Consider the following 26,816-nt stretch of genomic DNA (forward strand, 5'->3'; position numbering starts at 1 on the left):
TATCGTTTTCATACGAATATCATCCCTGATTTTGCTAGCGTACAGTTTTTTTCGTATATTCCCATAAAAACCGAAACAACCAAACATACACAAATTAATCGTTGTGCATGTATTTCATCCAATACCGATATTGAAGTGTAGTGGAATACGACCATTAGCACGACTATCGACTGCTCAATGGCGATGACTCATCTGCCGTTCTCTAACACCGTTCATCAAATTGATGCCATTGTTTCTCGAAAATTAGTACTTCTCATTATTATATTCTGCTCTACTCAGGATATTAAATGTAAATGAGTTTATTTCTTTCTCCTGCACTAGTTTCAAACTATGGACCGACCAGTCACAAATGGCAGGCCTCGCTAATGTCTAGAGCTTGGTCACACTGTACAAGGCACTGATATTGTCGTGTAGCAATTTTTTTTAATAAAAGAAATTTAAGGAAAGATCCGTTGACAGATGGCCAGTCGTGGTTGTGGCTCTACCATTATCCACGGCAATGTGACAGCCACGATGGTGACAGTTGAGTCCATCTCTAATGTGCTGACCACCGTGACTTCCCTGCATTCGAACAGCGTTAACATCTCTAATAATATATCCGCCGTAACGGGAGTGGACATCCAGGATGTGGGCGCCGGGACTGAAGGAGATACCACCAAGCCGATGTATCCGCGTCTGTTCAACAAAATCGTGCTGACGTTGGAGAACAGCCTGATACCCGAAAGCAAGATTGATGTAACGCCGTCCAGCCAGGACGGGCTGGACCACGAGACGGAAAAGGATCTACGCATACTGGGCTGCGAGCTGATACAGACGGCTGGAATCCTATTGCGCCTACCACAGGTGGCAATGGCCACCGGTCAGGTGCTCTTCCAGCGCTTTTTTTACTCCAAGAGCTTCGTGCGCCACAACATGGAGACGGTGGCCATGAGCTGTGTGTGCCTTGCTTCCAAGATCGAGGAGGCGCCCCGCCGAATCCGCGACGTCATCAACGTGATCCACCATATCAAGCAAGTGCGGGCCCAAAAGTGAGCAAAAGAAATCCGAATCCCTGTTCCTGTATCTGATTGATATTTTTTTTTACAGGGAGATCGCGCCTATGGTATTGGACCAGTACTACACAAACCTTAAGATGCAGGTGATTAAGGCCGAGCGACGGGTGCTCAAGGAACTGGGCTTCTGCGTCCATGTAAAGCATCCCCACAAGCTGGTCGTAATGTACCTGCAGGTGCTGCAGTACGAGAAGCACGAGAAGCTTATGCAGCTCTCGTGGAACTTTATGAACGACTCATTGCGCACGGACGTCTTCATGCGCTACACCCCGGAGGCGATAGCCTGCGCCTGCATTTACCTGAGCACTCGGAAGCTTAATATACCGCTTCCCAGCAATCCGCCTTGGTTCGGTATCTTCCGCGTGCCCATGGCCGATATAACCGACATCTGTTACCGAGTCATGGAGCTGTACACGCGGCCCAAGCCCGTCGTAGAGAAGTTGGAGGCGGCCGTCGACGAGCTGAAAAAGCGTTATCTGGACGCCCGCACTAAGACGAAGGAGGCCAACACACCGCCAGCCGTTATCACGGTGGACCGCAACAACGGCTCGCACAATGCCTGGGGCGGATTTATCCAGCGAGCCGTCCCACTGCCACTGCCCTCTGAGAAGTCGCCCGAGAAGGATTCCCGGTCACGATCACGCTCCCGGACCCGCACTCAGTCACGTACCCCTCGCTCCAGATCGCGCTCCCGCTCGCCAAGCCGAGAACGCACGAAGAAGTCCCACCGTGGGCGCTCCCCGAGAACGCGCTCAGGCACGCCGCCCAAGCACAAAAAGAAGTCTCGACACTACTCGCGATCCGCCACGCGCTCCAGCTCCCCCCACAGCAAGCACCGCAAAAGGTAAGTGAGAGATTATTTTCCCTCCGGATAAATATTGCTATATTAAGGAGTCTTTTCAGGAAATCGTCGCGAGAGAGATCCGACTACTATACGAAAAAGGATCGCTCATGCCATGCCGGCAGCAACAATATAGGCGATGATAAATATCGCAATTCCAACTCTAGCTCTGGAAAGCACAGTCGCTATTCCTCATCGCATCGCAGCAGTGTCGGGGGCGGTGGTGGTGGCGACCCCCGTCATGGCAGTCGTGCCGGTCACAAGCATAGGGATGAACGATCCAGGGACCGAAAACGCTAGGAATTGACTATAATCTTTTTTATTTTTGCATTATATATTTATACAAGTTCATAGAGAATGGTTTTTATTTTACAGCTCGCATCAACCTATTTCGCAAAATGTAACTTTCAAGTGGGAGAAACGACCATGCTAAACATAATAAACATAATTCCTCAATAATGATTAGATGCGAAGCTTTGCCGAGCTGGCCACCTGGGGGCTATCTGTTTTCTTTAGAATCATTTTACATCACAGCAATCTGGTAGAGGAAGCCTGCAAGCATGAACGACTGAGGGATACGACGGAAATAATGAGTTCGAGGGGATTAGCACATTGCAGAAGATTCCTCCTTGTCGAATGGGGGGGCTGTATGAATGTATGAAAAAGCATAACTTCATGGGGAGCTTACGTACACCAATCAGCGTTATGATTGTTAACGTTGATCATTACATCTGTATGAGGGAATCATTGTTAGCTTTATTTAAGAGAGACGGATTAAATGATGATGTATCAACATGGCCACTGAGCGGCATGGCATCCTCTCATCTCATCACATCCAACTAATACTCGGTCAATAGATTCTAAATTGTTGTAGAGTAGGACATCAATGCAATATGGGGATGCGAGAGCGAAATATCGCGGAACTCTGTGGTAAATGTCAGAATAAAGAAGCTAAATATGGTGGCAATGATCCACTCTGAAATGCTGCTGATCACGTGAAAGTACCAGCCACCGTCCGAAGGATACCTAAAATGAATACAGATGCTTATGAGAGACTCTTTTAACATCCACAAACGGTTCGGTTACTTACCATTTCCTGGGGTTCTGGCCCTTGAACAGGATGTGCGACATAAGCCCGGTCACGGCCAGCAGGATGAAGAGAATCGTACAGCAGACGGACATGCCCAGACGCAGATGGGCGTAAATGCGGGTCCCAGACATGGGATAAATCATGTACGATATGAGCGCCTGCATCCAGAAGTAGAGAGTGCCGCAGCCGAAGCAGCAGAAGGCGCCAATGAAGTGCACAATGCGCACATTAGTCTCCTGGAAGTTGCCCACGAAGCTAATGCCCAGACAGGATAGCATACCGCACCACAGCGCCACACGACTATGGCGCTTCACAGCGCTGTCCAGATCCGGATGGTGCTCGTACAACTGCATCACTTGTCTGTAGCGCACATAGATGGTGATTCCTACTGCAAACAGCAACAACAACAAAAGTAGCATAGTTGCTGATTAGCATCGGACATGACATGACTCATTAGCCAGCCACTCGAGAGGGAAACTCACACAGAACACTGCCTATATTAATGAGTTCCCCGAACACGCAGCTCTCGGGCGAGTAGGTGGCCGCATCACTTATATACGGCACCGTGGGAACAACGTGACCTTCCAGGACAGCTACAATGTACCTTAAAGGGAGACGCTGGCTAGCTACTGCTGTTTGAAGATAAGGATTCCTTTGACAGGGAACTTACGTGCCAATAAAGGTCACCTGGAAAACCAGGAACACGGCTACCGGAAGTAGATAAACTTGGGACATCTTGCCAATGAGGCAGTACAGCAGTAGAAGCAGTGACAATTTTCAGGCTGCATGCAAAATGCAATTGCGCTGCAGACAACAGCAAAAGCGAGCAGATTGGGTATTGGCTACTCAGTTTGTGCTGGGGAGGGGTGGTGAGGCAATGCATGGCAGGGCTGGGCTGCCAACCCGCCTTTTACTGAATGCAGCTAAAAAATACCTCCCCTACACAGTTGACTGAAAACAAAACAAATTTACAAATATGGACATCAAGGAGATAGTGGAAATCGATGGCTCCTACTTGGAGGGCGGCGGACAGGCCCTGCGGAACGCCCTCAGCTTAAGTTGCATTCTCAGGCGTCCCATCCGCGTTGTCAAGATTCGCGCCAACCGGCCCAAGCCCGGCCTGGCCAACCAGCACCTGCATGCCGTCAACTTGCTCAAGGACATTACCAATGCCGACGTCGTCGGCAACACTCTTCTCTCGACGGAGTTGGAGTTCACGCCCCGCACCATAATCGGGGGCATGTACAGGGAGGATACGCACACGGCGGCTAGCATCACGCTGATCTACCAAACGGTCCTCCCCGTCCTCCTCTTCGCCGGTAGATCATCGCGCGTTGATGTGACTGGCGGAACGAACGTGTTCTTTGCGCCCCAGGTGGAATACATGCTTCAAGTGCTGCAGCCGAACCTCGAACGCTTCGGCATCTCCTTTGAGCTGAAGGTGCTGCACTACGGCTTTTGTCCACGGGGCAACGGACGCTGCCAGCTGGACGTAGAGCCGGTGCGGCAACTGAGTGCCGGCCAGTTTCTAGAGTTCGGCCAGATCCAGTGTGTAGACGGAGTGTCGTTTTGCGCCGGCCGCATACCCATGAGCCTTGCGACCGACATGCAGGAGGCGGCCGTACTTGAGATTCATAGACTCCGGCCGTACCAAGACTGCCGGATTCAGGTGGTTAAGCACTCCCTAGAAAAGGCGCGCGACAATGGGGCTGGGATCGTCATGGTGGCCCACACATCCACTGGCTGTGTGCTGGGCTCCTCCGCCTTGGGCCAGAAGAAGTTTTTAGCCCACATGCTAGGATCAGACGCGTCCTCCCAACTAGCGGGATACATGAGTGCGGAGATCTGTGTAGATGCCAACCTCCAGGATCAGCTGATTATTTTCATGGCCCTCGCCAGTGGCTGCTCCCACTTCCGCACCGGCTCACTCACCCAGCACACCCGCACCGCCATCTACGTGGCCGAGAAAATGACTGGCGTGAAGTTCAGTGTCGACATCAATCAGTCTGGACAGACTGTAGTCAGCTGCGAGGGAATCGGCTACCGCAATGAGTTCCTCCAGTTAGATGCATAATGTCTGTTTTATTCTTAATTTGCTATTTAGAATTAATATGAAAATAAATCGGACGCTGACCTAGAGGCGGCGGAATATGGCCAAGAAGTGGTCACCCTTGTTGCGTACCACCTTGGCGCCCTCCTCGCTACTCTGGTACAGCCTTGGTGTGATGGGATCTGTGTTCTGGTGGAGATACGAAAAAAATGTCTATCAAATCTGCAATGTGAGCTTTACTTTGTGTTTAGCTTACTGCCTCCACTTCGTCCAGACGCTCGTACAGCGGATGCTCGTCCATGTGTGACACAATCCAAGTGTGCAAGTCCTCCACATCAGTCATGGTGTACACTAAGCCCTGCAGACACCAACATCAGTGCATGAGTTCATGAAAATTAAATAAAACAGGGAGAGGAGACAAGGCGGTACTTACTCCCTTGCGAAGAACATAGGCGTACTCGGAGAGCAGGGCCTGGTTGATGATGCGCCACTTGTGCTTGGCGCGCTTAAAGTGCGGATCCGGATAGAGAAAGAACATCTTTTCAAGCTGTCCCTTCCGGAAGTAGTTGGGTAGATACTTCATGGCGTTGGTGCGGAGACAGGCGATGTTCTGATAGGCACCAGTATCCGAACTCCTGTGTCTGAGGGCCGTAATGCGATCCAACACATAGTCTGAAACTTTGACCCGTATTTCCATCCCAATAGAGATCTTTTCGGGAAACAGTTCTCCTAGCGTGACTAGGAAGCCACCGTAGCCACAACCAATGTCGGCAAAACTCACTTCTTGGTCAGACCGAATGCTCGGGTACAGGGACCGCCAGTCCACATCCTCCGGCCGAGCTGGGCTATAAGAAACAAACAGTTCAATGAACCTCTCCTCTCCAAAGAATTTGGACTACGTATACGTACTAGTCGAAACAATGATCCGCTATAGGATTTGAGTGGGCTCGCTGACGGTAGAAGCGCTTCTGTGGCAGACCGGTCACTGTTGACGTATAGGTGAGCGCCTCATTTTCTTGTGTCGTTACCATGTTTTGTCTACAAAACACAGGCCCAAGAAAAGCACGTTGACACAAATACACAATTGACAGCAGTTGGCAGCGCCATTAGCTGTTGCAGTGTTGTTAAACTGTCAGGCATATCGTATGGTCGTACTTCCACTACACTTCAGGCCAGGCAGTGATTTGCGGGGTCACTTTTCACTGTTTAATAGGCTGTTCAGACTGGGGCTACGTCATGCTTCTTTGCGTCTTGCCGGAGACTCAAACTAGAGCTGTCAAACGATTGATAGTTGAGCCATCGAAGGTTTTGAATGTTTTGAAAAAAACAATCGATACTATCGTGATAGTATCGGGCTCAGATAATTATTAACTACTAATTATTTTTTTGTTGATATTTACTGGTTACTAACCTGATTAAATAGAGCGGGGTTAAGCTATTTTTTTTCTCGGTTTCTGAGGTTCCAGTCACACTCGACAAAACAAATCAAGTAAAATATATATTTTTCCTACCGGATGCTAACACAAAAAATAAAAACACACAAAGAAGAATAAACAAAAAAAAACACATAAACAAAACTAAAAATGAACCCGCAAAGAAATAAAAAAAGAAAAAACCCCAGTGAAAGCGTGCGGCGAGAGGACCCGGCACGGGCAACCGCCCCCCCAATTGTGATCCCACCTAGGGGTGCGGCCGCGGCCAGCATGGCCCTAGCAACCGGCCGGGGGGCCTGGCCCACCCGTCCGCAACAAGCCCTACGCGTGGTGGGTATAAACAGTGGGGCCCCCCCCACCCCCAACCAATGCCCCCGGCGGGCGCCGGCCGCCCATCGGCGGCCGCCACAAACAGTGACCCCCCAAACCCCAGCGGGTGCCCCCGCCGGCGGGCTGTACCCGTTTGATCGCGGCCCGTGCCGCAGCGTGGACGGACGCCCCCCGTACGCAGTGGGCGCCGCCGCCCATACCCGGGAGGCACCGGCGCATCCGCGCCCCGCAGCCCGCCCCCCAAGCCGGGCCCCAACAAAATATAACAAACAGCCACAAACCACCCTGTAAATAACGGCCCCCCCCCCCGACCAAAATCCGCCCTATATTACTCACCGAACCCGGTGTCCATATATAAAACGTACAAGATGAGCGCAAGGGACTTGGAGTGGGAGATAATATAACAAACCCCTACAAAAAATATACCGTTACGTTATAGAAAATATAAGCAATAAAAGTGCACATATACTCTTTCCCTAGGTATATATATACTTTTGAAAATGACTGCCAAACTCATTTAGCGCACATATTTCGTTCTCAATTCGTGGTGGTTTTTCAAAATTTGCCCTTTTTTCCGAAGTGAAGAGAGCTATTTCGTTTTGACTTTCCCCTTTTTCGTGATGTTATCCACATGTATCTTACGAGACCAGAGGCAACAATGAGTCTACTTCATCGTGTGAATTTAATGTTATGATTTAAAAAATTATCAATGGATCATTTTTTGGTACTCAGCGGACTTGTGAAATATATTTCATTATATTCTTGTTTCATGGTCGCGCGAACATTTTTTTAGACTTTGCCCAGAAAAGCTCCCCAAATGTTTACAGAAAATTTCAAACGATCAATGGTTGAAAGTTGAAAACGCGTAAGGTTAGCCGTTACTTTTGTAACGTATTTTATATCGAAAAGTATTCAAGTCGCGTCTGGCGTGGATTTATATGGCCAAATGAATCTGGCGAACTCCCAAGATAAATATTAAGGTACGATTCTCAAATTTAATAAGATCCCATTTCAATACCTAACTTTCTCTGATCACCAAAATAAAGTTTTCTAAAACAGGAACGCTAGAATGGGCTTGGTTTGGCTCATTTTTTATCCAAACAATTGTATATCAAATATGTACATGTAAAACTTAAGCAAGTAGTAGCTTAAAAGAATAGTAGCAATAGTTCGTGGAGGGAGAAAATTCTCCGAATCTCTCCAGCTTGTAGCTGTTAAAAGGCTAAAAGGTATCCTATCTAGGGCCAATTTTTGACGCACGCTACATTTTCCGACGGGTTGACTCCTCAATTAATTGTCTCGTATGAAAGAAAATAAATTCCCTTTTACCAATAAATACTGAAACTGTACCAAAATTTCAACCTTTTTCACTGGTTGGTGCTGATTATTTGGAACGTAAATTCATTGTTGCGTGTTCCCGTAAGATACATTTTATTTGTATGGGAAAAACTTCAGCAACATGGGGAAATGAATTAGTAGCATTGCTGTGCAACTTTGGCACGGAATGAGCAACAATGTGCATACCTTGGGAAAACGGATATTGTAGAATAGAGATATTGTTGGTAGTTTTATGCTCCAATTAATGCAGAAACTACTCAGTCTCTGTTTTAAAGAATTAAAGAAATTTTGCAGCTTGCGGGTACCAATAATAGGTATCAGAACCGGGATAAATGTATCCATAAACACACAAAAAATATGCATTAATAGGTAAAAAATATGTCAATCTAAGATAAAATCATTATTAATGTTTGAATGGAGCTTGGAAAAACAAATTTAATATCAATTAAAGGAAATATGGTATACAATACGCATACGCATACGCATAGAAGAAACTTGGTTGACCAGCAACACTGACGTCACATTTAGTCAACATTTACGTTTTATGGCCGTTTTTTGTTTTGGCCGTTTTTGTTTGAACCTTATTATGTAAACAATCCAATGAAAAAGAGTTCTGAAAACTGAACAACATTTTTTAAGGAATTGGATAAAATTATTTGTTTAGGGCTGAAAGGGCCAACTAGCTAGTGATATTAAACGGAATATCAAATTCGAGGAATATCAACGTTGAATGTTTTAAAAAAAAACAGTCGATACTATCGTGATAGTATCGGGCTCAAATAATTATTAAAAAACTATTGAAACGTTTTAGGAACTTGTCCATTGTAAAAATTAGATGCCACCTGTCGATTTGTCTACAAATGTGTCTTCGTATTTTATAGCAGCCAATCCAAACATATCAAAAGCGCAACGACTGTAGCTCGATTCTATCATGATAGTCGCAAAACCGTCGATAGTAGCGGATAGCAGCAAAACATCGATACTATCGATATTGCCCTAGATGGTTTGACACCTCTACTCCGTTCACTTCGTGGCTCTTGTTTATGTACGTCCCTTGTTAAAATTGAATTTAATTTGCAAGCGAATCGGTTCAGAAAATATAACTCACGACCTAATCGATCCAGTGTGTGATTTTTTTTTATTGTTTTTCTCAATTGTGCAGGTAAAGAAGCGAAACTCTAGACAGTGTTTAAATCGTAATAAACTGCATTGAAATAACCAAGTCACTCGAGTGCCCAGTGCTGATTCCTGCTCCTTGCTCGCGTGCCATGCGTGACCTCGGCACCAAAATGGCCGAGCTAAAATTTGAGGCTCCCCTGGCAAAGTTCGAGGAGACAGATGAGTGGGGCGGCTGCGACTTCATCTCTAACCAGAACGCCCTCAACGACACGCTTAACCTGAACCTGAAGGAGGTCAGTGTGGGCAGAAAGCCAGATGCCGCCAAGCTTCGCCTCCTTGAAGATGCGGTCCGTGATGCGCACATTAGCAAGAACGGCGGGGGCGGCGGCAGTAGCGGCGGGAGCATCAGTCCCAATTGCAATTCCATGATAAGCGGATCGGGCACGGATCTGGGCGTTTCCGAAGTGGGCCTGTTGCCGGGCGACGGAGAGGGGCTAGAAAAACCGTCCGCGGCCCACGGGGATCATGTGGACAACTTCACAGAGACGTTTGGCGGCAGCCTAGAAGATCTGGTTAACACGTTCGATGACAAGATAACTAAGTGCTTCGGCAACTACGAGGAGAACGTCGAGGAGCTGGCCCCAGTCCAGGTCCGCAGCCAGGAGGAGATCATGAATGAATGCCAGTGAGTAGCCCAGACATCCTGTATCCACATTCTCCAGCACTCTTTGATTATGTAAAGTGCATCATTCTGTGCTGGTTTCGTCTCTATTGCGACGCTGCTGGCATACAGTGCGCATGCCCCACTCATTCTCCCCTCAGTTCCAACCAAGTCTAACCCCGGCGCCATGTAACGACGTAATCCTAGTAGGTGGTGGTAGTTGCTGGATCGATAAAAGTGTCAGGAGTTGTTTTCACTCTTTCGATATTTTTGCACTGCATAGGGGGGAATACTGTTGCTCTGTGGGAGGATGAGGGAATGAATATGGTCATTTAGGGATTGTGGAGTGGAATAAACAAACGAATACAAAACAAAATGAATAAATAAGTATTATAAATTCCATTTTATTTTCTGCTTTCTGGTCGACTTTCTCGCTTTTTCCTCTATTCATTTACCCTTACCTGCATCAAGGCACTTCCTCTCCTCTCTGGCTGTCCCCACGAGTGCATCTTGCGGCTGTCTAATATGTAGGTGTTGGGAAAACTCAAATTTTAACTAAATGCACGTTCTGTCAGACTAGAATGACTGTGATCAGCGTTTCCCCCAAAGGGTATCGGGTCCATTTGGTGCATCTTTTTCAGTCCCGATTCTGTGCGCTTCTCTGCCGCTCCTTCTGTGGTTATTCTTGTTCAGCAGAGCGTTAAACATATATTTAAGGCTCCAGTGGCACCGTGTCAGCGTCAACACCTGCCTTCGAAATTTACCCCCACATAAAAGATGATTCGTTTATCTATTGTTCCACTCCCACCTAGGTCTCTCTGCCCTTCTCCGTCCACCATGTCTAAAACTGTATCATGTGCAGCTAAGTGCTCTAAGGATAGCTAAGATGGTAATTCAGCCACAGAACGACGGAAAAAGAGAGAGAAGTTGGGTATAAGCTTTTTCCAGACAACAGATTGAATATATGTACATACATATACATATATGTCAATTATGGTGCAGTACTACCCATATGGGTATTATACCCATACTACCACTCTTCCGGTTTTGATCGCATGGCACAAGCAACGAGAGCCGGCGGGAACGTGAACGTTATGACAACAATACCAAATCCCTAGCACATACAAACAATTAATTGTGCTGCTTGCCATTAAAATATGTACATAAGTACAGCAGAGTGCAGCCCAAAACCGATTCCCGTTTTGACCAGAGTTCCAGCTGTTCCCTAGCTGGTAAATATGGTCATACATACATATGTATGTAAATATGTATACCCTTTAAGACGGAATTACAGAATTTGTCAGGTGTTTTCATTGTTACAGCTATGTATGCACATGCATCTGTGTGTATCTTGTAGTGCCAAATATTAACTAAAATTACCCCCTTTTATAAAAATATACTGACGCCCATGTTCAGTATATTAGAATGAGTCTACTTTAAAGTCTAGCGGGTTGAGACCCAATGTGTATCTTTTGAAAAATAAAAATACTATAATTTCAATATTTGGTACAGAAAATTACACAGTGAACGGCACTGTGAAATTCCGCTGAAAAAAATATTTTCTTATGTTTCTTTATGAAGTGGGGGAGATTTTCAATACATTTCTAAAGAATATATCAAAACCGACGGCATGTAATAATACATACATATGTATATATTTCCCAGCCTTTTCGGCTGTTGTTCATTTACTATAAACGTTTTTGCAGTCACCCAAAGTCGCTCTCTGCTCTAGGTTGTGGGTTGTTGAATGTTGGGGGGCGAAGACGGGAAAGGCAACTGCCTAAGCAACCGACAACCGCCCTCTGATTAAGAGAAAACATAAGCAATAAAAAATTGTATACAAATGTATGCATGTATAAATGTATGGATTTACATATGCATGTATGTACATATATGTATGTGGAAGTATTTACATATATATATAGGTAGTTGTTCTCCTCTCCCAAGAATTGTCACGTTATGGATGGATGAGTCATCCAAACGACATTTCGTAGCCTCTTTCCAGGGTGAGAAAGAGAGATAGAGAGCAAGAAGGAGAGAGAGCGAGTGTGCTTAATGTTTATCAATTTAAGTCCATTGCAGTGTTGGGCAGAACCCGGTTGGGGGTTGTTGCGGCTCTTAATGCACGAGAGTCATATCCGGGCCGCAAACTTTTCGGACTTAACTGGATTGGGTCGGACAGGGGTAGCTGAAAGGGACGTTAACCTTTTAGGCATTGTTTTAAAACGTCGCCCAGGGTACAAGCACATACACCCCTTACACCCATATGTATGTTTGCATGTACATATGTAGATACATATATTTATGTACATATGTGCATAATAATTTGGGGAGGGAGATGACTTAAGAGAGCCTAACCTCACTCAATATAAACAAGTTAACCTTTTCTCGCTGCCTCTGCTAATTTTTGCGCCATTCCGAATATTATAGATGTCTGACTTCGGGAAGAGATAGACTTGATGACTAATTCACCACACATACATATACGCACACGGAGTACGAATACATTCATACATAGCTTAGCTTTTACGTCGGGCTATTACATCATATGGAAACAAAAACAAGGCAAATAAACCGAAAAAAAAACAATATTTGAAATACAGTCCAAGGACAACGGCAAAGCAGCACTTCTGCTATATATATATGTACATATGTATGTACAAGAAAGAGAAGAAGAAGATAGAAAAGGAGAGACAGTAAAAAAAGAGCAGAACATTTGGTTGAATGTTTAATAATTGGGTGCGTGCTGTCTCCACGTATCGCTCAGACTCTACTCTGAGTTTGGGGTGCAATTGGATCGAATTTGCCTCGTGTCACACCGTACATTTTAGTTCGGCGAAAAATCGGCACGAAATAACACGACGAAATACAAAAATTTCGATATATTTTCTTTTACGCAAGGAACAGAAGGTTTCAGAACCCTAGACTGCCGCATGATCTGTTTGTTCTGTCTTTTGGTATCGCTGGAGTGCTGGATTCATACTTTAAAGTATAAGATGGAATTAGGTGTGAATGTTTGAAAATATCCCTTTACATACATACAACTTTCAGACTAGATTGGAGTTTTGGGTCAAAGGCTGGTGCAGTGCAATACGGCCATTATAATTTTCATTTTACAAACAACCTTTGGCACTTTTTACAAATATTGTTTCAGTTTTGTTCGAGAGAGTGGCCAAACAAAAATAAGCCATACGTATATATGTACAGTTGTGTTCAATGAAATAGTAGTGCCGCACCTCATCACTTCCAAAACTTTTTTTGAGACACTTCCAGCTATCCAAATTGAACAAATTATAACTTTTTAAATAGACTAGACATTAGAAAACCGAAGAAATATCCATACATTTGAATTCAATCTTCTTGTTTTACATGACATAAGCTGAATTACCCATGAAATATGCTGTTCAATGAAATAGTAGTTTTATTTTAAATAAAAAAAAAAATAACGAAACACAAATAAAAACATATATCTCCTGTTCATGCTTCTTGAGCTTTAATATTTGGTTTTTAATTAATTTGGTCTTCATTGCGAACTTGCACCGGCCGAACATGGGTCATTAATCTCTTGCCAACGCTTCAATAGGATTTGAGCCAATAATCCTTGAACCACTTGCTAAAACTTTGCTCTGGTTCACGGATTTGCAGTTGCAACAATGTATTTGGTATTCCAGCATAAGGTTTTGATGAGATTAGTATCCAGTTGAACAGTTGGCCATGGCAAAACGTAGATCTTTTCCGATAAAAATCAATTCCTAGCGAGCTTTTCTGGTTGTTTCAAGTCATTATCCGGTTAAAATATCCTTTTAACAGGAATTTTTCAACTGTAATATGAATGTAATGTATGCCTACATACACAGATTTTCTCAATACCATACCTAAACTCAAACGCCAGGCTAGAAAGTACTAGCCTTCGACCATCGCCGACCATCCTCTAAAAAATAAGTTTTTCAAATACAAAATCGATTTTCAGTCTACTTCTTATAGTTAATTAATTAAACACAATAGTGAGAGTGCATACAACTTAGTTTACAATCCCATTATACCTCCTGCCTTAAGTTTTTAGTCTAACTCTTAGGTCTCCTCTTCTGGACGGAGCAATGATTTCTTCAACGCTTCAAAATTGAATTGAGCTTACGGGCGGTGGATTATTTATATTAATTTGTTTTGTTTTTTTTTTTTCATTTTTAAAAATTAATTTAACCCAGCACTACTATTTCATTGAACAGCAGATATCATGAGTTCATGGGTCATGGGATCTCATGTCTAAAGTCATGATAAAGAAGAAGATGGAATGGTTTCTTCGATTTTCTAGTGCCTATATTCCAGGCTTTCCGTAAAGTTATCACTTTTTCAATTTGGATAACTGGAAATATCTCAAAAAGAAATTTGTAAATGATGAGGTGCGGCACTACTATTTCATTGTACACAGCTGTATACTGTATATACATATGTACGTATGCATGTACATACATATGTACCTAATGATACGGATTATTGCCTCATACACAAATATATAACTTGCTCCTTGTAGGCTGCTGCGTTCAGTTTTCAGTTTTAAAATAAACGAAATTATTTGCAAAATATACAGTCAGTCTCCGGTTGCTTCCGTTTTCGCAAATTTTTTTCATCGATATGTTTTATTTTCTTATGGTCTGTTACGAGCACAATCTACTGTATTGGGTTGGGTTAAAAATAATTATTTATGAACAAGCCGTTTACTTTTCATTTCGACGAGGGAAAAATGGCGATTTGCGAAAGCGGGAGAACCAATATTTATACCCGTACTCAAAAAGAGTTAAGTTAGATTTGTGGTAAAAGTGGATGTGTGCAACGCAGAGAAGGAAACGTTTCCGACTCCATAAAGTATATATATTCTTGACCATCATCAATAGCCGAGACGATAAAGCCATTTGTCTGTCCGTCCGTCCGTCCGTCTTGTTTGTCGCTTAGATCTCAGAGACTAAAAGAGCTTGAGCAACCAAATTTTGTTTCCAGACTCACGCCCACAGAAGCGACTCACACGTTCCGTCTGGTTTTTTTTTTTTAAAGAATTATGGTTTTATTTCTGTGGCATAAAAGGAGGAGGAGGGTTGGTCAACCAATTTTAGCACAGCAGTTTCTCAATAGATTTTAATGAACAATTCTTTAAGAAACGACTAATTAATGCACACAAATTATGTGGACACAGAATATAATTTTTTTCGACTTTTCCTGAGTTTTAAAGTAGTAATTTTGAATATTTCCCAGACGGTAAGCTGAACCTACAATGTTCAGGTCTACTTTATAGCGGCATTTATCATCTTTTAAGAATGGCAAAGTTTATTAAAACTAGATGTAAGATAAGATAAGATAACTTAAGTTACATGAAAAATAGAAGCGCTACATCTGAAAAAAACATTAAAAAATTAAATTTTTTTTAAATACTTAATAAAAAAGTTCTGCAATAGCAAAAAAAGTGATAGTGATATTTCACTAAGCATGTTTGAAGCCCCATGTCTATATCCGGACAAATATTAAACGATCGCAGTACTCGCTTATCAAATCTTTCTTTTTATAAAATAAATATCTTAAAAACGTATGTAAAAAAATGTTGTTTAATTTTTATTATTAATACAGATTACACCTTTCAGCGCTGCAGCCGCTACTTATTCTCTTTTTCGCCCACACACTCTGCCTCGTTCAGTGTGCGTGCGCCCTCTATCGGAGGAGAATCTACACGGTAGATGTAGATTTAGATCACAGATGTAGAAAAAAATGTCAACAGATAAAAAATTTAAAAATTCCACATAAATCATAACCTCACATGTGTATACATATACTAACTGAGTACGGGCATAAAATTAGAGTCGAGTCCACAGAAGCGACTCACAACGTTCCTTCTCGTTATACCCGTACTCAAAAACGAGTTAAGGGGTATATTAGATTTTTGGTAAAAGTGGATGTGTGTAACGCAGAGAAGGAAACGTTTCCGACCCCATAAAGTACATAAATTCTTGATCAGCATCAATAGCCGAGTCGATATAGCCATGTCTGTCTGTCCGTCTGTCTGTCTGTCCGTCTTGTTGAGCGCCTAGATCTCAGAGACTATAAGAGCTAGGGCAACCAAATTTGGTTTCCAGACTTATGTGATATCACACTGCTACAAGTGTATTTCAAAATTTCGCCCCGCCCCCTTCCGCCCCCACAAAGAACGAAAATCTGTGGCAGGCACATTTTTAAAGATACGCTAAAACTAAACTAACTATCGTAGAGAATGCCCATATCTACCAGATTGCCGAATCTGAATTAGATCGCATCATAATTATAGCCAGAATGAAGAAATTAATTTTCAGTTGCTTCCCCTGCCCCCTCCAGCCAACGACCATGCAACTCATTTTCCTTCTCGCTCGCACACTCTGCCGCGTTCAGTGCGCGAGCAACCCCTAGCGGAGGAGATGTAGAATATAAATGGTATATGTACAATCTACATGTTAGATGTATAATATACATAATATATGTAGATGTAGATAACAGATGTAGCAAAAAAATGTAAAATGTAAACATTTTTTTTTAAATTCTAAAATACTAAAATTCTAAAATATCATATGCTAAAAAATGTATATACTGACTGAGTACGGGTATAAGTAGAATCGCGTCCCCAGAAGCGACTCGCACGTTCCTTCTCGTTTTGTTTCGTATTGAGTCGTGCCGAAAAGTTTCAGTTCATTCATGCCCATCTCTAGTATGTATGTACATACATACTCGTATGTATAAGGCAAGTTTTCTTGCATTTTTGCAGTTATTTGTTTATGGGCCAAATACGTACATTCATATGTGTGTATGTATGTAACTGCGGTTGTAACGCTGTTAGATTGCCATGGAAGCCATAAATATTTCTTAATTTCTCTCTCGTTCAGCCGCTTGCCCCGCTCACCACACTGTGGTGGTTCCCTAAGTGGTTCCACCGATCTACCAGACTCTCTGGTGCTTTTTATACCCGTACTCAAAAAAGAGTTAAGTTAGACTTGTGGTAAAAGTGGATGTGTGTAACGCAGAGAAGGAAACGTTTCCGACCCCATAAAGTGTATTTATTCTTGATCAGCATCAATAGCCGAGTCTATTTCTGTCTGTCTGTCCGTCTGTCCGTCTCGATGAGCGCCTGGATCTCAGAGACTATAAGAGCTAGCAAAACCAAATTTGGTTTCCAGACTTATGTGATATCACACTGCTACAAGTTTATTTCAGAATTTCGCCCGCCCCCTTCCGCCACCACAAAGGACGAAAATCTGTGGCAGGCACAATTTTAAAGATACGATAAAACGCAGTATCGTAGAGGATGCCCATATCTACCAGATTGCCGAATCTGAATCAGATCGGATCATTATTATAGCCAGAATGACGAAATTTTCAGTTGCTTCCCCTGCCAACGACCATGCAACTCATTTTCCTTCTCGCTCGCACACTCTGCCGCGTTCAACCCGCGAGCGAGCAACCCCTAGCGGAGGAGATGTAGAATATAAATGGTACATCTATAATCTACATATTAGATGTAAAAGCGACTCACACGTTCCTTCTCGTTTATATTAGTTTTTATTGCATGGGGTATGAAAAGTGAAACATCTCTTACACATATTTAGGTACTTCGAAGTGCTTCTAATTTTAGGAGGTTCACACTTTGCGTTGGTAGACAGCGCACGATGGCAACATCAGCATCAGAATAAGAATTTGATTCACATGCGTGTTAATGGAGAGGGAAAGGGAGCAGGGACTGGGGACACAGCCAGTGACAATCTTAAAAACAACAAGAAAAGAAAAGGCGAGTCCATTACTTTCAGGAATATGTAGAAACCGTTTTGTCAAAATTTCACTCAAAATTATGGCTTCCCTCAAGCGATGCTCTTTTCTTTGACTTTTTGGTTTTGCGTTACTGAGTTTATTTAATTTATAATTAATGTGTATAAATAGGCCATTAACAATAACAACGAGAAGGAACGTGTGAGTCGCTTCTGGGGACGCGACTCTACTTATACCCGTACTCAGTCAGTATATAAATTTGTGAGCTTATGATTTATGTAGATTTTAAATTTTGTCTACATCTGTTATCTACATCTACATCTAAATGTCGATTCCACATATAAAATGTAAATTATACATACACAATGTAGATTCTACATTTTAGAATCTACATCTTCTCCGCAAAGGTCGCGTATTGCTAGGGCAGAGTATGTGGGAGCGAGAGAGAGAATGAATAGCGTGGTCTCGTGCTCGAGGAGGTTGGGGAAGCAACTGAAAATTAATTTCTTTATTGCGGCTATAATAATGATCCGATCTGATTCAGATTCGGCAATCTGGTAGATATGGGCATTCTCTACGATACTGCGTTTTATTGTATCTTTAAAATTGTGCCTGCCACAGATTTTCGTCCTTTGTGGTGGCGGAAGGGGGCGGGGCGAAATTTTGAAATTAACACCAAATTTGGTTGCCCTAGCTCTTATAGTCTCTGAGAACTAGGCGCTCAAAAAGACGGACAGACAGACGGACAGACGGACGGACAGACGGACAGACGGACATGGCTATATAGACTCGGCTATTGATGCTGATCAAGAATATATATACTTTATGGGGTCGGAAACGTTTCCTTCTCTGCGTTGCACACATCCACTTTTACCACAAATCTAACTTAACTCTTTTTTGAGTACGGGTATAATAAAGCGAAGCGGCAGACCCACTGAAATCGATACGATACACGGTGCAAGAGGCAAATCAGTCGTCTAGCCGTTCAAAACAACAAGTATTGCATGGAGATCAAAGGTCAACTGAAGCTTGACATATCCAAAAGACGTATAAATCAACTTTGAAACCAAAACGAAACGGTTACATATGCTTCCCGCGCCACATAACCGCTCGACTAAAATTTGCTGAGAAGTACAAATTTATATTTTTATATTTTATATTTTCGGATGAAAAAAACATAACATGGACGGTCCTGACTCCTGCCAAAAGTCTTGGCGCAACAAAATGCAACCACGGCAGCACTGCCATAAACGAAACCACGGTGGAGGATCATTAATGGTTTGGGGTGGATTTGGGTATGCTGGGAAGTCCCCACTTTGTTTTATACCCACCAGAACAAATGCAGAAATGTATGTAGAGTTGTTGGAAACAATACTCATTGAATTTGCTGGAAACCTTTACGGGGATGAGTGGATCTTCCAGGAGGACAACGCGCCCATCCACACGGCACGGAAACAAAATACTTTTTGCAAGCTAGGAAGATTCCCTTAGATGTACATATTTACATACATATATACATTTTATGCTGGATGCTACATATGTACATCTAACCGAATCTAATATACCCCTATACTCTTTGAGTACCGTGTACAATAAACGCACATATTTTCATTGAACATGCATATGAATACATATACGAGTATAAATACATACCACACTTTTTATTCGTGTGGGCTACAATTTTGGAGTAGGCAGAAACGAGACACACACATTATGAATGGTTTTTAAAATGCCAACAAAAAACTAAACATCCGAGCGAGTAAACTAATCTAAGTCGGAAATGGGTGTACTCAAACGTTAAGTGGAATACATTTATGACACATCGGAAATGCTGATGACATTCCCCCGAATTAAGGTCATATAGATGTACATATACATATGTACATACCTCAGAGAAGTATATGTGCACTTTTTAATTTGCTTATATTTTTTTTAAAAGGTAGCGGTATATTTTTTCTAGGTATGCAAGTTTACTCTCTTATCTATTATAAATATCTCCCACTCCAATGTTCCTCTTTGCGCTTCATTCTTTGTACCGTTTTAAATAATATGTGTAAGAACTCGTGGTTGTCAAAGGCAATAAGTATGTACATATATGTGCAAGCTGAGATTATTGTGCTATCGCGTGCGGGTAAGCTAAGAAGTGTGATCCAAAAAAGTTATTTAATCAGCAGAAAGTAAGTAAACTTGTTTTTATACGTTTGGAGACATAAAGGTTTGTTGTAATTTTGACTTTACGGCAGAATGCCACGTGGAACACATTTGTCGGAGGAAGATCGAGGTCTGATCAAAGGGCTGGCCGAATCTGGGAAGAAAATTTCTTATATTGCCCCCAGACTAAATCGGCATAGAAACACAATACCACACTTTCTCAAAAGTCCGGAAATGTATGGAAAAACGAGAAGGAACGTGTGAGTCGCTTCTGGGGACGCGACTCTACTTATACCCGTACTCAGTCAGTGTATACATTTTTGAGCATGATTTTTTAGAATTTTAAAAAAAAAAAAATTTTACATTTAAAATTTTTTTGCTATATCTGCTATCTACATCTACATATACAATGTCTATTCTACATCTAACATGTAGAGTGTACATGTTCCATTTAGATTCTACATCTCCTCCGCTAGGGGTTGCTCGCGCACTGAACGCGGCAGAGTGTGCGAGCGAAAAGGAAAATGAGTTGCTTGGTTGTTGTCAGCAGGGGGCAGGGGAAGCAACTGAAAATTAATTTCTTCATTCTGGCTATAATTATGATCCGATCTGATTCAGATTCGGCAGTCTGGTAGATATGGGCATTCTCTACGATAATGCGTTTTTAGTTTTATCGTATCTTTAAAATTGTGGCTGCCACAGATTTTCGTCCTTTGTGGGGGCGGAAGGGGGCGGGGCGAAATTTTGAAATACACTTGTAGCAGTGTTATATCACATGAGCCTGGAAACAAAATTTGGTTGCCCTAGCTCTATCGACTCGGCTATTGATGCTGATCAAGTATATATATACTTTATGGGGTCGGAAACGTTTCCTTCGGTTAACACACCACTTTTACCACAAATCTAATATACCCATTAACTCTTTTTTGAGTACGGGTATAAAAAATGTAAAATGTAAAATATTTTAAAATTCTACACAAATTATAAGCTCTCAAATTTACATATACTGACTGAGTATAAAAGTAGAGTCGCGCCCACAGAAGCGACTCGCTCGTTCCATCTCGTTTTTAGTCTAAATCTTAGGTCTCCTCTTCTGGAGACCTTAAACCTGGTGACTTTTTTAAATTAATTTGTTCTGTTTCTTAATTTTTGTTAAATATTTACACCCAGCACTACTATTTCTATGAAGAGCAGATTTCATGGTTATTTTTCTTAAGTCATGCGAAACAAGAAGGTGGGGGACAAATGCAATGAGCCTTCATCAGGATTCTATTTCTTACATTTTAAGCTTTTCAAAAAGGGATCACATGTTCAATACTGGAATGCTGGAAGTGTCTCAAAAACAGTCCTGAAAGTGGTGAGGTGCGGCACTACTATTTACAGGTCCCCGCTCTATATATTGTATAAGTTAGAAATAAATAATAAGATTACATAAATATACACTGACTGAGTACCGGGTATTGTAGTGTCGCGGCACGTTACGACTCAATACACATATGTACAAATGTATATATGTAATATGTAAACATATCTGTTCTAATTGTCTTTTTTCTGTTGGAATGCCATTTTTTAATTAAGCTTTCCTCGAATTGGGCTTCCATTGAGTCATAGTAGTCCTTGTTAGTAGCTTTACCTACAACAAAAGCGCCAGTGGTTACTCTGTAGTTTGAAATGAATTGTAATCTTAATGTTATATGTTCTATAAATACCTCGTTGTAACGGGCAACCTTATTTAGTGTGCGCCCTGGCAGAGTGAATGAGATATACATATGGCAGCATAACTAGCGCTGACTTTCGCTCTCTCGTACTCCCTATGTTTCCTCTTTCTCTTGTGTGTTTTCCCTTATGAAAAGGTTGGGAAAACTTGATAGAGATGCGTTGTCTGCTCCGTCCATGTCCTACCACAATCCCCCGCGTTCCTCGCATCGAACAACAAATCAATCGGTCCCTTTTGAAAACATCGATACCAAAAAGAGAGAGAGAAAAAGAGAGTGTGTACATATTTGTATATATGTATACCTACTGACTGAGTACCGTGTATTAGTAGGTCGAAGAACGTGTACCGCGAACTATGTACAACGTTTCGACTGTTTTATACTTCAAATAGCTCAAACGTAACCTAACTTCAAGTCTCTGCTTTTCTTTTCAGAATGTGGTGGACCATCACGGGAAACTTTGGAAACATTCTTCCCATCGACTGGTCCAAGTCGTACACCCGTCAGATGCACATGCCCACTCTAAACCTGGGCCAAAGTCACACAAAGCAGCAGCAGCATCAGCGCAATCAGCACCAGCTCCAGAAACACCAGCACTCGTATCCACACACTCCAGGCGGGGACGAGTTTAACGATCTGGCCAGCGAGGATGAGGCGGTAGCCAACGACTTGGACATGCACGCACTGATCCTGAACGGCCTAAACGGGGACATCGACGACCAACCCATTAAGACGGTTGAGGAGGTCATCAAGGAGATTGATGACATCATGGACGAGGCGGAGAGTCCTTTGGATGAGCCCGACACCTGCGAGTCGGAGGTCATAGAAAAGGCGCGCGAAGTGCTTGGGACGCCCCTCTATGCAGAAAGTAAGAAATAAACCGAATTCAATTTAGTTGAAACTAATATCTTACACTTCCCCATAAGAGCTGCAATATCTGACCACTACACAGTTGAACGAGCTGTACATGGAGATGGAGGTGCTGATTCAGGAATTGAGTGAGACTCTTATCAACGAGCTGGCGCTGCGCGACGAGCTCGAGTACGAGAAGGAGCTAAAGAACTCATTCATTTCCCTGCTGCTGGCCGTGCAAAACAAGCGTCGACAATACCACGTGGAGAAGAAGCGTGGAAAGTTCCAGGGTAGGTGTCGGAACGTCAGGGATACTCTTTTCTCCTTCTACTTGTATACTTCAGCCTGCAGGGGTGGATATTTAAAATCTAGGCAGCCGAATGCGTTTCCAACTCCATATTATCCTAGCCTGCCTGAATAAACACTCGTCCAAAACGAACACCCGGGAAGGTTTTAGAATCTTTTGTTCCCTAAATACTTAGGTCTTGTTTATATATATTTTTAAAGTCAGTATTAAGAAAAGTCAAAATATAAGGCCAAGCCTTTAAAACACTGCAGATCCATTGTTCCAAATTGGAACTTGCAATGGTAGCTTTAGGGTTTATTTAATGTGTGACTAGAGATTAGAATAACATGACAAAAGTTTTGTCTACGATACCCGTGTCTGTATTTTACCCTCTAATTTTGAGTACCCACATACATACATATGTACATTAGAGTGGGCTGAAAATCCAAAAATTTGTATAACTCACGGTCTATCAACGGTTTTTTTCTTGTTTTGAAGGAGTACAGACTCCTGAATTACACATATACCCAAATTTTGACTAACTTGGCCAAAGGCGGATTTTTTTTACTCGATGCTCGTTAACTTTGGGCCCCCCGGCCCCGCCCCCCCCCCGGCCCCCCCCCCCCCCCCCCCCCCCCCCCCCCCCGGGCGGCCCCCCCCCGTTTCATATATTTTGTTTGCCCTCGCCTTAGAATTCCTAAATAAAACTTTTCTATACCGGGCCGACCTAAGATTCAAACATTTTGGATTTTCAGCCCACTCTAATGTGCATACACCGGTTTTTTTGTTGTTATTTTTTATTTACGAGTCTCCCTTAACTGCTGGAGCACCAACTAGAGCATAACTCATACTTAAACAACAACATCACTTCAAGGAATCTCGATTGAGACGCTTTTTTACTCTAGTTCAATATTTACCCAATATTGGGAAGCATCCTTTGGTGTTTTCAACTTATTTTTCCTAATTTCCGATAAAAGTCATAAGTCTTGCGTCAGAGTCTGTTAATGGCCCTAGAGCGGCCTCAGACTTGCTGTTTGGCCTCTGTCACCACCGATTGATCAATGCCAAGCTTTTCAGCAATAGTACGTGTCGAACAGCCGCTATAAGCTGCTATTTTAAATTTCTGGCTATGATTTTTTAATTTTCAAGCACAAGATAGGCACTACTTATTAAATTCAATTACTCTGCTTCGATTTGTAAGAAACACATCTTAATTTGATGTAAGTATAGCAAGAATACAAGACGAAGAAATTGAACGTTAAATCTGCGTGTTTATTGTTGATAAGAAGCTTGAGAAAGCAAAAATAAATGCAAGTGACGAAAAGCGAGTTGTTTTTATACCCGTACTCAAAAAAGAGTTAAGGGGTATACTTATTAGATTTGTAGTAAAAGTGGATGTGTGCAACGCAGAGAAGGAAACGTTTCCGACCCCATATATATATTCTTAATCAGCATCAATAGCCGAGTCGATATAGCGATCTCCGTCTGAATTAGATCGGATCATAATTATAGCCAGAATGAAGAAATTAATTGCTTCTCTGCCCCCTCCTGACAACAACCAAGCAACTCATTTTCCTTCTCGCTCGCACACTCTGCCGCGTTCAGTGCGCGAGCAACCCCTAGCGGAGGAGATGTAGAATCTAAATGGTACATGTATAATCTACATGTTAGATGTAGAATATACATAATATATGTAGATGTAGATAACAGATGTAGCAAAAAAATGTAAAATGTAAAATTTTTTTTTTAATTCTAAAATTCTAAAAAATCATATGCTCAAATATGTATATACTGACTGAGTACGGGTATAAGTAGAGTCGCGTCCCCAGAAGCGACTCGCACGTTCCTTCTCGTTTATTTTTATTTTAAGCTCTATAAAAGCTTCTCATTTGTTTTTGTTATTAATGCCTATTGGTTAGGAATGAAATAATTGATATATTATAAAAATTGAGTTGGCTTGCTTTATTCGTTTAACTTTTATGGGCGACGAAAGTCAGTGGCTATGAGTATGTACTCACTTTTGCTCCCTACTGTATATACTTATGAATATAAATATAATATAAATATATGTACATACGTAGGTATATATAATTACAATACAATTTTAATCGATTATTCGTTAGTCGGAAGATCGACTATACCATTCTTAATTGATTAATTGATTATAATATTGATTGATACTTGCAGGTCCCGAGCCCAAATATTTGACCACTGTTATTCCGTATCACCTAGAGAACGGCACGCCCAACAATCAGTCCCTACAGGTTCTAATCAAGAGTAAGTTCCAAAGAGAATAGCAATCGTTCCAGCACTAATGTTTCTCCCTCTCGCAGTACTCAAGGCAATAAATGAAGACAGCCCGACAGTGCCAGCTCTTCTCACGGACTACATACTGAAGGTGCTCTGCCCCACATAAGCGATGTAACTGCTAAGGAACCCAATCTATCGCTCTATCTCTCTTTCTGTGTTTATATAACTATACCATATACATCTATATACATACGTACATGCATATATAAATTATAATTTAATGATTAGTTTTGTATTCTAAACGATTATTTAAATTTTTTTAATTGCGATCCGTTTCTGAAAACACTTTCTCAGCCACTGAAAATGCTAAAGAAGATTGATGATGAGATTTCTATATATAGATCAAATATGTAACAAAAAACATGTAACACATACATACATACATACCTAGACGTAAATATCTAATTAAATATTTTTGGAGGAGAGTATGCTAGACAGTCCTCCTCAAAGCGATTATACTCAACTATCTCGAATCAAATCCACTTGGAAATTTCGCTCCAGCCAGTTTATCGAGTCATATTGTTAGAGAGCTGATTCCAACTAAGCTTAATATATCTACATATATACATACACAAATGGATCTTTAATTTCTAAGGAGGCGAATGGCAAATTGTCTCTATTGCACAGATTGCAGAGATTGCACAGAGGATGTATATATAAATTTATTGTTTAGTTCACATTAAATCTCGCTGTATTGATCGATCCAAACAGGACTTTCGTTGTTCGGCAGCAAATCCCTAGCTTGTACCATATGTAACTTGTATGTATAGATTTTAAGTTGTGTATGGCCGCAGACCTCTAGTTGGATAGGGACCTTTCCAAAAACCGCTGCCGATTCCAAATGTGTTCCTCGTTTTATGCAAACTTAAGCGTCCAAATTGCATCGTTTGAGACGGGAGTTTTTTTCAAGCGATTGATGTCGCTTCACTGTATGCTTTCATATAAATTCTTTTAGCGTTTTTGTTTGTTTTTTTTTTATATTTATTTGCTCATGGCCATAAAACGCGTTCTGTTTTGTTTCAAACAAAAATTATGAAAGGGATTAATGTAATTTTAATTTGCATAGATACGCTGTGTTATTTACTTTTACCAAGCAAGAATAAATAAAAAAATACTAAAAATAAAATAGAACAAAAGAAAAACAGTTACAAAATCAGTCATGCGCATAGTGCTGTTGTTTTCAATACGACGCTTTCTGTCATATTTAATTATTAAGCTACTTTCACACTCAGATCTACGAAAAACAAAGAATCCAAAACAAACAAAAAATATACATATATACATAAATTTAAAAAAAATTACAATTATATAAAAGTCGCATCGTCAAGTCCAACAAAAACAACATTTATATCATGTATTACATTTCACGAAGAGTAAACAGAAAAACCAAAGATAAAATAAAACGGTGACAGAATCTCCATTGGGACTCCGGAGCTTACCCATAGTCACCACCGGTAGAGGAGTTTCCGCTACTGAGCAATAATCGATCGTCGATCGGTTCATTTTTCTCGGATGGGGGAATAATTCAATACATCACATCTAATGCAAATCTTAGGTACCTTTGTTAGTAAACAATATGCATAAATGCCTATATATATAGATGTTAATATAAATGACAAACACACACAGAGAAAATGCATACATGTTTAAGATTATATAAATACCTATGTATATGTGAATTAAACATAAATACATATGTTGTCACGCTTCATAATAATAAACGAAAAACCAAATGCAAATTAATAGATGTTTACAAAACTGAAAATGGTATGTATATGACTCTCGCTTAGGTCAACGTTTAGGTTGCCTCACAAA

At 41.7% G+C, this 26,816-nt stretch overlaps 5 protein-coding genes across 6 annotated transcripts; 3 read left to right on the forward strand and 2 right to left on the reverse strand.

The window, feature by feature from the left end:
- The first annotated feature begins 183 nt into the window (after nucleotides 1-183).
- On the forward strand, nucleotides 184-2,349 carry LOC111072338 (cyclin-L1). Its single transcript, XM_022364117.2, has 3 exons — nucleotides 184-1,028; nucleotides 1,087-1,896; nucleotides 1,956-2,349. Exons 1-3 carry the CDS (start codon nucleotides 460-462, stop codon nucleotides 2,191-2,193), a joined length of 1,617 nt encoding a protein of 538 aa, XP_022219809.1. The 5' UTR covers nucleotides 184-459; the 3' UTR covers nucleotides 2,194-2,349.
- Nucleotides 2,350-2,629: 280 nt separating this feature from the next.
- LOC111072340 (DNA damage-regulated autophagy modulator protein 1) lies at nucleotides 2,630-3,845 on the reverse strand. The gene is made up of 4 exons (XM_022364120.2): nucleotides 3,654-3,845; nucleotides 3,466-3,587; nucleotides 2,984-3,371; nucleotides 2,630-2,919 (listed from the first exon to the last, which is right to left on the reverse strand). The coding sequence occupies exons 1-4, from the start codon at nucleotides 3,716-3,718 to the stop codon at nucleotides 2,754-2,756; spliced, it is 741 nt and encodes a 246-aa protein (XP_022219812.1). The 5' UTR covers nucleotides 3,719-3,845; the 3' UTR covers nucleotides 2,630-2,753.
- Nucleotides 3,846-3,897: 52 nt separating this feature from the next.
- LOC111072339 (RNA 3'-terminal phosphate cyclase) lies at nucleotides 3,898-5,134 on the forward strand. The gene has a single exon (XM_022364119.2). The coding sequence runs from the start codon at nucleotides 3,960-3,962 to the stop codon at nucleotides 5,055-5,057; it is 1,098 nt and encodes a 365-aa protein (XP_022219811.2). The 5' UTR covers nucleotides 3,898-3,959; the 3' UTR covers nucleotides 5,058-5,134.
- LOC111072341 (tRNA (guanine-N(7)-)-methyltransferase) lies at nucleotides 5,046-6,140 on the reverse strand. Its single transcript, XM_022364121.2, has 4 exons — nucleotides 5,943-6,140; nucleotides 5,467-5,878; nucleotides 5,290-5,391; nucleotides 5,046-5,222 (listed from the first exon to the last, which is right to left on the reverse strand). The coding sequence occupies exons 1-4, from the start codon at nucleotides 6,062-6,064 to the stop codon at nucleotides 5,118-5,120; spliced, it is 741 nt and encodes a 246-aa protein (XP_022219813.1). The 5' UTR covers nucleotides 6,065-6,140; the 3' UTR covers nucleotides 5,046-5,117.
- A 2,989-nt stretch (nucleotides 6,141-9,129) lies between these two features.
- Nucleotides 9,130-26,742, forward strand: LOC111072349 (fasciculation and elongation protein zeta-2). Of its 2 annotated transcripts, XM_022364132.2 has the most exons (6): nucleotides 9,130-9,179; nucleotides 9,297-9,938; nucleotides 21,988-22,421; nucleotides 22,480-22,695; nucleotides 24,879-24,968; nucleotides 25,025-26,742. In XM_022364132.2, exons 2-6 carry the CDS (start codon nucleotides 9,403-9,405, stop codon nucleotides 25,105-25,107), a joined length of 1,359 nt encoding a protein of 452 aa, XP_022219824.1. In that variant the 5' UTR covers nucleotides 9,130-9,179; nucleotides 9,297-9,402; the 3' UTR covers nucleotides 25,108-26,742. The 2 variants fall into 2 exon arrangements, with proteins under 2 accessions (XP_022219824.1, XP_022219823.1); XM_022364131.2 differs by having other exon boundaries at nucleotides 9,136-9,938.
- The last annotated feature ends 74 nt before the right edge of the window (nucleotides 26,743-26,816 follow it).

This window comes from Drosophila obscura, unplaced genomic scaffold (assembly GCF_018151105.1).
Source record: "Drosophila obscura isolate BZ-5 IFL unplaced genomic scaffold, ASM1815110v1 contig_75, whole genome shotgun sequence".
In the NCBI taxonomy this organism is placed as follows: domain Eukaryota; kingdom Metazoa; phylum Arthropoda; class Insecta; order Diptera; family Drosophilidae; genus Drosophila; species Drosophila obscura.

Excerpts from the sequence above, each read along its gene's own strand:
- LOC111072338 (XM_022364117.2), top strand. The coding sequence starts at position 460 with ATGGCCAGTCGTGGTTGTGGCTCTACCATTATCCACGGCAATGTGACA. Across the intron at positions 1,029-1,086 it reads AAGCAAGTGCGGGCCCAAAA|GGAGATCGCGCCTATGGTAT; the intron begins GTGAGCAAAAGA and ends TTTTTTTTACAG. Across the intron at positions 1,897-1,955 it reads CACAGCAAGCACCGCAAAAG|GAAATCGTCGCGAGAGAGAT; the intron begins GTAAGTGAGAGA and ends GAGTCTTTTCAG.
- LOC111072340 (XM_022364120.2), bottom strand. The coding sequence starts at position 3,718 with ATGTCCCAAGTTTATCTACTTCCGGTAGCCGTGTTCCTGGTTTTCCAG. Across the intron at positions 3,372-3,465 it reads TAATATAGGCAGTGTTCTGT|TAGGAATCACCATCTATGTG; the intron begins GTGAGTTTCCCT and ends TGCTGTTTGCAG. Across the intron at positions 2,920-2,983 it reads GGCCAGAACCCCAGGAAATG|GTATCCTTCGGACGGTGGCT; the intron begins GTAAGTAACCGA and ends TATTCATTTTAG.
- LOC111072339 (XM_022364119.2), top strand. The coding sequence starts at position 3,960 with ATGGACATCAAGGAGATAGTGGAAATCGATGGCTCCTACTTGGAGGGC.
- LOC111072341 (XM_022364121.2), bottom strand. The coding sequence starts at position 6,064 with ATGGTAACGACACAAGAAAATGAGGCGCTCACCTATACGTCAACAGTG. Across the intron at positions 5,879-5,942 it reads GCGGATCATTGTTTCGACTA|CCCAGCTCGGCCGGAGGATG; the intron begins GTACGTATACGT and ends TGTTTCTTATAG. Across the intron at positions 5,223-5,289 it reads GTCTGGACGAAGTGGAGGCA|AACACAGATCCCATCACACC; the intron begins GTAAGCTAAACA and ends TATCTCCACCAG.
- LOC111072349 (XM_022364132.2), top strand. The coding sequence starts at position 9,403 with ATGCGTGACCTCGGCACCAAAATGGCCGAGCTAAAATTTGAGGCTCCC. Across the intron at positions 22,422-22,479 it reads GACGCCCCTCTATGCAGAAA|AGCTGCAATATCTGACCACT; the intron begins GTAAGAAATAAA and ends CTTCCCCATAAG. Across the intron at positions 24,969-25,024 it reads CCTACAGGTTCTAATCAAGA|TACTCAAGGCAATAAATGAA; the intron begins GTAAGTTCCAAA and ends TCCCTCTCGCAG.